General features: G+C 35.7%; 1 protein-coding gene across 1 annotated transcript in view; it reads left to right on the top strand.

The window, feature by feature from the left end:
* The window catches only part of USH2A (usherin), a 372312-nt gene that overhangs the window by 187078 nt on the left and 172342 nt on the right, over positions 1 to 12892 (top strand). Inside the window, exons 35-36 of the mRNA XM_039697803.1 lie at positions 2337 to 2484; positions 9280 to 9431. Coding sequence (XP_039553737.1) covers positions 2337 to 2484; positions 9280 to 9431 — 300 coding nt within the window. The remainder of the gene's footprint in view (positions 1 to 2336; positions 2485 to 9279; positions 9432 to 12892) is intronic.

Genomic DNA, 12892 nt, shown 5'->3' with positions numbered 1-12892 from the left:
ATCAGCTAGAACCTTTTCTTTTCCTTGTTTCATGGTTACTATTAACTTTGGTTTGTATCCATTCAAAAATTGAGTTTGGTTTCTGTGTTAGTAAAAATTGCAGCTTGAGCACAGGAATCAGGAGCCTCACAAGCAGAACTTTCAGCACCTCACAGGTTGTTACCTTTAACTTTTATATGACAGGTTAATGTTACTACATTGAAGAGAGTTAGAAAATGTTTATTTTTGCATGCTGTTACAAGTTTTCAGAATTGATTAGTGCCATTTAAATGCAGCAATTTTGTTCATAAATGAGCACAACAGGTTTTGTAAGCAAATCTAATGCTTCTTTCATAAAGTCAGCCAAGAAGACTGACTTTGCTTGGTAGGATCACGTCTCCATGGTATAGTGGAAAGGAACTTGCTTTTCATGCTCTAAGCTGGGTGAGTGTGAGCCAGGCCAGTCTGAAAGCAAATGGAAAGTTGAAAGGCTGCCTTTAGCAGGCCAGGGCGTCACTCTTCTTTGTATGACTGAATTGCTTTTGTAATTGAACTGTTACGCCAATATCTCCTCAGGACACTGCAGTGTGGGTAAACTGGCTCAGGTCCTGGGTGGAGTGTTGTTATGTGGTGTCATCAAACCAAAGATGTGGTTTGCATCTGTCCTTTGGCTGTCCAGTTCCTGTGGTATTTTTGAAAATTTCACCTGAAATCTGTTTCTCAGAGTGACAAAATGGGAACTCAGTCTGGGTGGAGGTTTTCATGGCTTTGAGCATCACTGGATGTGATTACCAGATGTCCAGTCCATTTGGAAACCCTGATCTAAAATCTCACTACCTAAAATGCAGATGAACTCTCTTTTGCTGATTTTCATTAGAAGAACCAGAAACTTCAAGTCCCAAATTTCAGAGATAGAAAAATTGAGCTGCATGAAATTCAAGAAATAAATGAATGGAAAGGCTGCTGTTACCAAGCCCTTAAATGAAATGCTCTCCACTGCTGAAGTAGGCCTGGTGGAAATTAATTAGCAAGTCAGTAAGGAATAAATGAGAAGGAGGCCTTCCAGAACTGCTCTTTCTGTCTTCTTCATGAAGCCAGTGGAAGTGGAATCGTTCCAAGATTATTCTGCTTCTCCTGGAAGGATAATTTTCTTAAATATTTTACTTACCAAAATGCTGGTGGTTACCTGAGCATCCATCTAAACTGACACCATTTTTGGGGTTTTTTTAATATACATTATCATGTTCAGAGTAATTTTTCAGACATTCCCAAAACTGAGGTTGCATTCTTTCATCTTTACTTGGTAGTTCAAGCTGAACGTGGAGTCATTCTTTAGTTGTATTGGGAATGTAATTTCTAGTTATATCAAAACAATATGTATTGAAAGAGCCTCTCATTTACAAACAATGCTTATTTTTTACCCTTGGGGTCAGTATACAGTTTTGGAGGGCATAGGGAATATGTTTGACAGCTCTCTGATTTGAAAAACAATGGGAAATGGGAAACTGAAGCTAATCCTTTCAACTAAAATATAATAGATTGAGAGAAACATTTTATTCCTGGAGATCTGGAGAGAAAGGTTATTTGTGTGCTGATGATCCACTTGTCCACTTAGTACATGGACAACTTAGAAAAACACAGATAATCCTATAAGTTTTATGTAAGTGTATGTCCAAATGTAAATATTAGTTGAATTCACTTTTTGATTAGTTTTATTATTAAACAAAACCCCAAAAATAAACAATAACCTAACACAAAAATCTTTAAATCCATATCAATATATATATTTTTGTATGTTTTTTAACATGTGTAGTCTTGTCATCAGCATTAGTGCAAATAATTGGCAAAGCATCACATGGACCATAGCTGTGTGCATGTAAAACTTTAAAAGCCTGTTATATGGTGTGATATGCACTTTTACCAGCACATTTTATTTTTCATTTCCCAAACAAAATATAAAAATTGTGTGGTTAACATTTTGTTCTCTGGCAACTGAAAGGCAAATTATTTTACTTTATGTTCCATAAGCAGGTAGTAATAACAAATAACACACACTGGTTTATATGGGGTGTTTTTTCACTATTGTAATTGCACATGCTCTGGATGCTGTTCCGAAGTAGAGAAGACTGTTTTAGCTATAGTATGCCTAAAAACGAAGTATCATGAGTTATTTTACATCCTCTCATTATTTAAGAAAAGAGGTAAACAAATCTATGCTGAGAAAAGGGTCTTATGTGAAAATCACAGGCTACACCAAGTTTGGATGTGGAAGAATAATGAGACTTAGGCAAAAAAAATTGCTAAAATTATTGGTACTACATTGAAAGGTGTTTATTTGTTGTGATTAATATTTTAAGGCTTGCACTGGAGGTGGGTGTTCTATGAGCGAAGCTAGCGCGGCTATAACAGATGAGAGTACGCCCGAAGGGGTTCCTGCTCCAAAAGCCCAGTCATACGCATCTGACTCCTTTAACATCTCCTGGACTAAGCCTGAGTATCCGAATGGTAAGTGAACTCTTTTAGCCTCAAGTTAAAAAGATGATTAGTAAAGGTAAATTAATATTCTAAATGGCAGCTTATATGTGGTGCTTAATTTTTAATGATCATTTTAGCACATAAAATACCTGAGATAGTATCATTGTCTGCAGCTGGGAGATTGTGGTTTTCAGCCCAACATGCAGTTTCAGTGGCTCAAAAGTGCTCCCTTTTGATAGTTCTTGTGTACTGCATCTCATTGTTCAATGTTTTCCAGGACAACTGAGTCGAGGAATAGGCGTTCTTGAAGAATATCAGTCTAGGATGTTAATTTCACCCTCCAATAAAACATTAATTTCTTTTACATTAATTGATAGGTAATAATAATTATATTTGTGTTCTGCATACTCATTATATCGTTTTACATTTCTATGACTGTGAAAGTTAAACAATATACTTTCCTTTGTTTAGAAATGTTTTCCATTTTGAAACATCCATGTGTAAAACTTTTAGACAAATGTTACTTTTTTATTGGGGTTGCATGGTATCATTTACATTGAAATTCACTGATTTTAGCAGTTTAAATCACTGCTACACGCATGATAATAAAATCAGAGTGATGCTATGTAGGAATCACTGAATTTGAAATATCATAAATGTTTTTCTTTATTGGGTCATGATATTATTTCAATATATAGAATTATTGTTCTCAGTGGTTTCACATTAATTTCATTTTTTCCTGCAAGTTTTTTCCCCAGTTTCAGTTGTGATAAAGCACATCCTACTTGTTCAACTTCACTAAAGACATTTTAAATTATTCCCCCAAAAGTCGTGATTGTATTCTGTAAGGTCTTACATTAAATTTAGAAAGAAGTAAGAATATGTCACCTGTTAAATAATGAATTTGATAATTTATGGTTATTTGTATGGAAGTCATTGTGGAAGATTTTGCTTCCTAACCCCTTAGAAACTTTCTAATCCTGTTTCTGAAATCTCATCAGCATGTGTGGCAAAGGCAAGAAGGCAGGAGAAAAGGGAAGGGGAAGGGGTGGGAGGGGAGGAAATGGTGAAGAAGGTCATGTATGTGGCTTAGTGCTAAAGTCTGAATTATTTTCCCTGAAATAGGCATTTTTTTATGGTTAGTCTCAGGACCTGACCCTCTTATCCTTGCATTGTAGAAAAAAATCCAAACAGTTTAGAGAGTGGTTTAACTAATCAAATAAATATCAATGTATATGTCTACATGCATATTTGTACATGCATATCAACAGCACAAGATAAAGACTTAGAGTTTAAGAAATAAGTTTTGGCAAGCTTCTTTTAAAACAGCTAAAATCTGGGATACATGACTAAATTTGGAAATTGTAGCTTGTTAATACAGCATTTACTATATACAGCTTGGCTCTCCTTTTAACTACAATAAACAACTTGCTAGGGAACCACTGAAGGTGTTGGTGCACCCTCAGCAAGTGCAGATGTTTCCAAATTGGGTGGGAGTGCAGGGCAGGAAGGCTCTGCAGAGGGCCTTGGGTAGGCTGGATGTCTGGGCTGAGGCCAATGGTGTGAGGTTCAACAAGGCCCACTCTGGATGCTGCCCTTGGGTCACACAACACCAGGCAGTGCCACAAGCTGGAAAGCTGCTGAGTGGAAAAGCACCTGGGGGTGCTGGTCAACAGTGGCTGAACTGCAAGAGCCAGTGTGTGCCCAGGTGGTCAAGAAAGCCAATGGCATCCTCGCCTGGATCATCAATAGTGAGGGCAGCAGGACCAGAGTGATGATTGTTCTCCTATACTCAGCTGGTGAGGCCACACCTCCAATCCTGTCTTTAGTCGCAGACCTCTCACTATAAAAAAAGACATTGAGGTTCTCAGCTGAGTCTAGAGAAGGGTAATAGGGCTGGGAAAGATCCTAGAGCACAAGTCAGATGAGGAGCAGCTGAGGGAGCTGGGGGTGTTTAGACTGGAAAAAAAGGAGGCTGGGGGGAGATCATATCCCTCTCTACAACTGCCTGAAAAGAGGGTGTAGCCAAGCGGGGGTCAGTCTCTTCTCCCAAGTAACAAGCCATAGGACAAGAGGAAATGGCCTCAAGCTGTGCCACCAAGGTTCAGATTGTGTATAAGGAAAAATTCTTTCATGGAAAGGGTTCCCGAGCATTGGAACAGGCTGCCAGTTGAGTCACCATCCCTGAAGATATTTAGAAAATGCAAAGATGTGGCACTCTGGGACATGGTTTAGTAGTGAATTTAACAGTGCTGGGTTAACAGTTGGACTCAATGATATTCAAGGTGCTTTACAACATAAATTATTCTGTGATTTATCTAATAACATATTTTCTCATTCTCCAATTTTCTATTTCCATTCTTTCCCTGTTTTCTTGAAAAGACTTTTTAAAAAACCCAACAGCAAATAAGCACTAAAAGTTTTGACTTAGCAAGTGCTTAATCAGGAAGGTTCAGTGACTCAGTTTTGCTCATTGAGCTCATTCTCAACACATATTTTGGTCTGCCTTTTGGCCACATCATTTATAACAGCTGTGTCAGTGTTTTAAAACTGTGTAAGAGGCTGAAAAATATCATAGTTGAGAAGAACAAAATTTGAGAAAGACCAGCAGAAGCTACTTAGCTACTTTCCCTAAAACTTTCTTTCTTCAGCATTCTACTGGTGCATTCTTGATTTTTCTGTATTTTTTTCCAAAAGCTTAGAAACTGTTTCCCGCTTTGAACTGAGTTGATTCAAACCTGGTGTGTTTCAGGCTGCTAAGCAGCGCTTTTCAAAAATACTGAGCTTGGCTTTGTTTCAGGTGGAAACCTCAGAATTGCAAGGATTTGCATATCACAGATTGTCATCTCCTTACTAGATCTCTGGGGCTATTCCTTTCTCTCCTGCCTCCTTTCGTTTGCTACTGCTTGACAGATGATACTGTTTATTTCCATGGGCTGAGGAGGCTTATCAGCTTCTAATGGGTGTGTGGGCTGGCTGGGGTTTGGACAGCACAGACTTTGCTATGCCCTCATGATATATATGGGGTCCAGCTGCTTGCCATAAATTAGAAAAAAGTTAGAGATGGCAAAAAGGATTAAAGGCTACATGGCTTCTTCATAAAGATGGCACAATGAGTGGAAACAACCTTTGGGCACAGGAGCACCTAGGCCCATGTTGTCCAGATGTAAATATCGAACTTCAGAGCTACAAATTTTATTGAATTTAAGGCTTATTTACATTATATAGAGGGGAAAAATATTTCATATAAAAATAGGAAATCATACACGTAATTCTCTGTTGAAAGTTGCTTCAGAAATATCATTTATGTATCAAGTAGAAAATAGACTTTTGGAAGGTGGCCTGTTGAATGTATTTGAAATATCGACATTTTATTTTGTCTTATTTTCAATTCAACAAAAAAATGCTTGATGGGACAGGGCCCGTATTCTGCAACTCTACATATATCTGTCACATATGTATGTAGATAGTAGATAGCATAGGCAATATTGGTAATTTAGATGAGGGCAATGTATGGAGAGGCTTGTGAAATCATGTGTCATCAGATATTCTGCTTTGACCTTTCATTATTCTAGTGGCCTTAACAAGCAATGATCTCTTTGTCAGAGCACATCCATTATAATCTTGCCATATAGTTCGAGATCTGCTTTTTTAAAATCCTTAAAAATGTTCCACTGAAAATTTTCCTTTTCAATTTTCAAGACTTCACTTTGTGATCACGTTGTAGATAAAATCAAGTCTAAATCAGGACTGTATCTTCCAAAGCCATGTGGAATTTTAATGGAAAATATTTGGTATAGTAAAAACTGATTTATAAAATTATTCCGTTAACTAAGCCAGTACTTGCTCTTGCAAATCCTTGTGCTTATGAGAGCCAACTGGTGTTTGTAGTCAGTGAAATTGATGTAGGTAAAAGTATGTTTGCTTAAGATTTGACCTGTAGATTGCACCTTAAGAGTAAAGTGATTGTATTACTTTGGATTCAAAACCTCTTTAGTATCTTGAATATCACTGACACACTATATGGCCTCACCCAGAGAGGGGAAAGGAGGAAGAAGAAGATGACTTTATAGCTTTCTTCAGTTTAAGTTTAATTTGCATTCTTGGATTTCTTTTAGAAGGTGAAACATAACTGTACATACTAGAGACAATAGAGATTTTGCCTTCAGTGAAATCAAGATTTGACCTAGATGCCTAGACTTCATAATTATGAAGAAACTGCATCTTTTCATAGTGACCACATGTTTATCAGAAAGCCTTGTAAATCACAAAAATGTCCTATAGTCTTAAATATTTTATGCATGGTAAACTTCAGCAGTATCTAGCAAGTCGCAAGAGTTTAACTTTGGGCCAACTTCAAACTTTTTTTGTATGTTTTGGAAGCCTATACTGGTGAAATAGGGCGGTAGAGTACTTATCCCTGGTAAAAATAGCTATTGCCTAATTTAGAAAAATGGCTTCATATCTCAAAAATGGATTATTAGCCCTTTTCTTCTGAAATGCACTTTTTTTCTTTCTTTTCATACTGTAGTTTTCTCCATCAGTGTCCTACAAGACAAAGGCAGAAGTAAAATCAAGAGGTAATGGATCAGAATTTTAGGGACGATTGTTCTCTGACAGTACAGGGAGAACTTACAAAAGTTGACAGAGTTGAGCAGCAAGCTGCTCCTCAAGTGGGGATGCTGCACAGTGCTGTGGCTGTAGGAACTCTCTAGAACGTTGATGCCAAGTGACCTGATTATGATTCATGCTGTTACCATAAGTATCAAAGGAATTCATAATGATTCATTAGGCACTGATCTGGGCTCTCTGGTGACCAGTGACAGGACCCAAGGGAATGGCCTGAAGCTGTCTCAGGGGAGGTTTAAGTTGGATATCAGGAAAAGGTTCCTTGCCCAGAGGTTGGTTGGGCACTGGAACAGCTCCCCAGGGCAGTGGTCACAGCACCAGCCTGACAGAGTTCAGGAAGTGTTTGGACAATGCTCTCAGGCACATGGTGTGACTCTTGGGGGTGTCCTGTGCAGGGCCAGGGACTGGACTTTGGTGATCCTTGTTGGCCACTTCCAGCACAGGTAATTCTGTGATTCTATTGTATGATACTTTAAAGGGGTTAGTGCTACAGGGATAGTGGGTGGTTAGAGTTATCTCAGTGTTTGACATTTTTTCGCTGTAAAATACATCCTTAATGCCAGCATTCGCTTTTTTCTCTGAGATAAACAAAATACTTTAAAGTATATACACATATGTAAAAAAATTGTTAATTTAATATAGGAAAAATATCTACCATTCATGTTACTACTTCACAAGCAACTAGACACACAACCACAAGGGATTTTTGCTTTAGGAAGCCTGTCAAATGTGGTAAGATTGATAGTGTGAGATTTTTCAGGACCTCCTCCTACACACATCTCTGTGTGTAGCTGTCTGAGTTGAGTTTAGCCTCTCACTTTTCTAGAAGAGAAAAGAATTGAGGAGCATGTGAATCACTTCACCATACTCAGCTCTTAAGCATGTAAATATTTTGAAGTAAAATTCTTCAAATCTCAGCTGAAACAGTTGTGTGTACACTTTTATTTATAATGCAGTTCTCCATTTTGTGGAGGGGAAAATATTTTTTCAATTTCACATCGAATCTTCCTCAATGTAGTTTCAAAAAATTAATTTTTAGGGGAAGGCACGGTGAACTGAGCTATAGTTTTACAATAGAATTTGTCTTTTATAATGGAAGGATTAGAAGGCATCCTCTGAACTGAAATCCCTTCAAATGAGTCCTATAACTTTGCATTTATTTGCTTCAAGATTTCTCATTGAAATAACTTTTGAAAAGGAAGATTATTCAGAAGTGAGAAAGATGGCAGAATAGACTTGAGAAAAAGTACTCCTTTGCTCAGTTCAAAAGTCTAAGCAAATCTGTAAAACTAAGTCTTTAGTTCATTAAATTCAAAACACTGTAAAAGATTTGTTATCCTACCATGTACCTCTGGAAGAACAAAGTTTTAGAATTCCTTATAATTGCGATAAGCAATCACTTGCAATTTTAGTTAGTATTAGCCAGTTATACTAGAAGGACCATTCTTTCCTCTGTCTAGAAATCTTGCTAATGTTTGAGTTTCCAAATATGTTTTATTTCTGTAGATTGAAGAGGCAAGGGGTAGTTTACTTCAGGAATTTTTCTACAGCATATTGAAAAGGAAACAGTAATCATTACTCTTTTGTGATTTCATTAAGAAAAGTGGGTAAAATTTTCCAACCACCCCACTCCTACCCAAATTAATGAAGTATGTAGTTTGTTGGCAGAGTGCTGAAAATCTGAAGTAATTGTCATAAAGAATGAGTATGAAAAAGGTGTTTTGTGTGATAAAATTACTTGTTACTGATTCATTGTATTTCTAGTACTGCTCTGAGTTGTCTTTCCGCATTTCAATTATTTTGGAGATTTTATTTCTAAGTCTGAAGCTGTTAAAACATGAGATGTTTTTTGTATTGTTTGAAAAGCCATATGCAGAGTAGACTGTAAACCAGAATTGCCTCAGTTTCCCTCATTCCAAGGTGGTGTTGGCTGCCACTCAGAAACAAGTTTGTTAAGGGGTAATCTTTGGAATAGTGTAATTTTTTAAAGAGATACAGTGTGCTTGTGAGATTTTCAACATTTAAAGATAGGAGAGTGTGTTTCTTTTGAGTTTTACCTGCTCAGTCATGCTAAATATAGTATCTGCTCAATTGTAGTTTGAAATACTACTACTACTCTCTTGGTGTCTGTAGCATTAGTTTTCTTCTAAATTCTGTAGCTTTTTGGTTACTGAGTGCTCTCACATTGTTTTATAGGTGTTATTACTAGCTATGGATTGTACATGGATGGTGTTCTGCTGCAAAATTCATCACAGCTAAGTTGTTATGCTTATGGGCTTGCTCCTTGGAGTCTGCATTCCTTCAGAGTCCAGGCATGTACTGCAAAAGGTTGTGCTTTAGGTCCACTGGTGAGTACCTTAATTTACATTCTGGGAATGTAATAAATGTCAGATGACAGTGAATATCAGAGTAAATGGTGATGATTCACTCTGGGCAGTACTAACCCATCTGGCAAAATGTGACATTTAAAAAAAAATCGTGTTTAAGAGCTGCTAAAGATTCAATAGGTCATTGTTAGGCACCATTCCAAAGTAGAACATAGGTACAGTGAAGGAAGACAAAAACAGAGGCTGAAACACACATTATTGAAATTAAATGGAGTTAATATGTTTAAAAGGTGCAGGTGTGCTTTAACCAGATTTACAAGGATGTACATAAAGAACGAGTTACTGTTCCAGTAATGAGCAAATTTCTAGCTGCTGGACCGAGAGGACTAAAGTTAATTTGAGAATTGCAGAAACCAGAAGTGGCAACAGGAGCAAGGAAAATATGGTAATTCATAAATCTTTTAAATGCAAGTATGTGATCAAAATATTATACTGGACAGATTTTAGCAGTCTTGTGTAGCACCCCATTTTTTCAGGATATTGTGAGAATATAGGAATGTTAAATTTGACAAATTTGTGAAAAACAGACCTCCTGAGGCTTTTTTTATTTTCTTAAAGGCTTTTGGACATATAGCTGAACTGATAAATCTAGTAAGATTTCATAGTATAGCTGATGAATAACTAGAATCATATCTACTGTGCTTGGTTTTGTTTTCAAGCATAATTGAGAAATAGGCCTGTGTTTATTCTGGGATTTAAGTTTTTGTTTAATTCAGCTTTATTTTTAGGCTTCTAAATTTGGTAAAAAAAAAGGGGGAAGAAAAAAGAGATTTGGGAGGGTTTTGTAGTTTTCTTTCTATTTTTTCTCTCATAATTTATTTTTTATCAGGAAAGAACTTCCAGGTTTTATTTTTATGATGTAATTTGTTAGTCACATTTTCAATATTATTTCCAAGATTGCTTTCATTCAAATGCCAGTAATGTTTTCTCTCTGCAGAAGACAACTGGACTTTATAACCATTAAACATATTATTGCTTCCTCTACTTTGAAGAATATTTACTCTTAAAAGCTTGAATGGCTCTTTGCCAGTATTTCTTGTACATTTTTTACAATTTCACATATACCCCAAAAGCAAACCTTGTTTTAAGGTACTTGATGTGCAATAAAAAAATAATAAATATTAAAAATAAATAATAAAAAAAGAAATCTGTTGTGTCGGTAGTGATGCTTAAGACAACTCATTACCAAACTTTGCATATAGATGAAATATGTAAGATTTCATTACTACTGTCCTATCAAATAGGCGTCAAAAGGACAAAAGAGAACACCAGTGGTTACAGTTTAAAAAATATTTTTAGTAGTCTTTTTTGACTACTCCACTGAACTACAGACTCGTAAATTGACTTTTGGAACAATTCAAAGGGATTGCTGTAGCTGATACTTATCTGCTTCCCATGATCAGTACACAAACTATTTTCCAGAGCCAGTGATCCATCTCTAATCACAGGAATTGAAGTACATCTTGATTTAGGCTTGCCTAAGTGCTGCCAGGAAATTAAAGCACTGGATCTTCATTCAATTTTTTTTTTTTTTAATTTCATATCAATTACAGAGTAAATCCAACACTTAAAAAAAGAAGAAAAAAAAAAGAGAGAAACCTAATGTTTTGCCTCTGCTCTAAATAGTATGGGAAACATTTCCCAGCAGTAAACTGATATGCTTCCAGCTATTTTTGTTGCTGATCTTGTGCTTAATGTGCCCTAATCGATCAAGCAACATCATGTGACATTCCCCTAAATATGGAATTTGTCCACCTTATATTCCTGAAGGTGGCTCTGAAGATCTTAATTAATTATGAGAGCATTAGCTGTTATTCTGTTTCAAAAACTTGGTTTTGATCAGCTTAGGTAGTTTTTGTTTGACTTTTTTCTGTGACCATGATTTTTTTAAAGTGAGATGCAAATTGTTAAGTAAATTAAGAAAAGCTGCATTTTAATGTCTTCCTATTACACCCAAGATACTGTTTTTGTCTGTTGTAATTGTTTGGGTGTTTTGTCCCTAAAGAGGAGAAAAAAATGGTTTATTAAGAGCTAGTGTAACCTGTAATAGATTCTTTGAGAATTAAAGAGAGCTTAAAGAGAACTCAAATTATGCTAGTTTTGAAATGTATAAGCTCTTGTAAATGTCTTATAAATAAATGGAAATGTTCAACACTGAATATTTCTCATCTCAACTCACAGCTATTAAATTTAAATTTCAGGGTTTTAGTAATATGTATGGGAATACTTTTCCCAATATTATTATGCCTATTCTTTGATTTGGTGTCACTTATGTGATAGCAGAGTCTTTGTTTATTAAGTTATTAGTAAATATGTCTGAAAATACCACGGGGTGGTGTAAAATAATATTTAGATAAATAAGTATGAAAAAGGTTTTTTTGTGCCATATGTTTATATAGCCCATCATAAAGAAAAAGCTAAAGGCATAATATAGCTGTTGCAACTGTTTAGGACGTGATACAGATTGCTGCAAATTTATATTATTTAAAGATTTTTTTCAATCTTCCTCAATAGAAAAACATAATTGTTGTTAATTTCTTCACGTTTTTCATGTTTCTGATTGGAGCACCTGCATTTAGGAGCACTTTACTGGAAATTGCTTTGTTTAGAAAGCACAGTTTAGTCAAATCCTTACATAAGGATGTTTTTGACTAAAATACCCAAATAATCGATGTGGCAGTGATCCGATAAATCTATGAAGTACTTGTTTATCTTTAAGCATGTACTTTATCCTGTTGGCTTTGCTGCAACTTATCACTTACTTTCAGTATAAGAAAGTGTATAAATAGAGATGCACATATGGAGGTATTGATGCATATGGCACTTGTAAACAATAAGTTGTCCAATCTTTATACCTGAAAAGTACAACATTCATGTTTCAAGGACAGAGAAAATATGTTTGGTTATTTAACAGAGCAGGTGTGGCAGATTAAAAATAGCATTTATTAGCACTACCATGAACCTGCAGCTGAGAGGCACGTAGAGAGGTGTGAAACCATCTCATACGTTAGAAAGCACCAAATAAATAATGTAGGAGAAACAAAATTGTCGCCATAAATAACATAATAACAAATTAGTTTATTCCATAGCACTGTTTACTACAAGTTATGAAATTTCAGTAGTAAATATCTGGAATATTGAATAAGTATTCATTTAGTTCTATTACAATACTTTCATATTCAGTATATTATCTAGCTCTTTTATATTTTATTTTCTTATAAAGATTTACTTTTTATTGCAACTTAATTTTATTAGGTGAATGTGGAAGTTAATTTAGGGAGCAGCCAATATTCCAGAAAGGAATTTTTGTCTGTCAAATATCTGTAATAATTTACTACAGTGTTTAAATGCCTGTTCCTTGCAGTTGCTTTTTAAATGCCGAAAGAGAAAGTTATGTAGTCTTCTATTACGGTTTCCTTTCC

This window comes from Passer montanus, unplaced genomic scaffold, assembly GCF_014805655.1.
Source record: "Passer montanus isolate IOZ18808 unplaced genomic scaffold, ASM1480565v1 scaffold12, whole genome shotgun sequence".
Taxonomy (NCBI): domain Eukaryota; kingdom Metazoa; phylum Chordata; class Aves; order Passeriformes; family Passeridae; genus Passer; species Passer montanus.
Note: the sequence above shows the minus strand (reverse complement) of the source record. Positions and strands in the feature narration are given on the sequence as shown.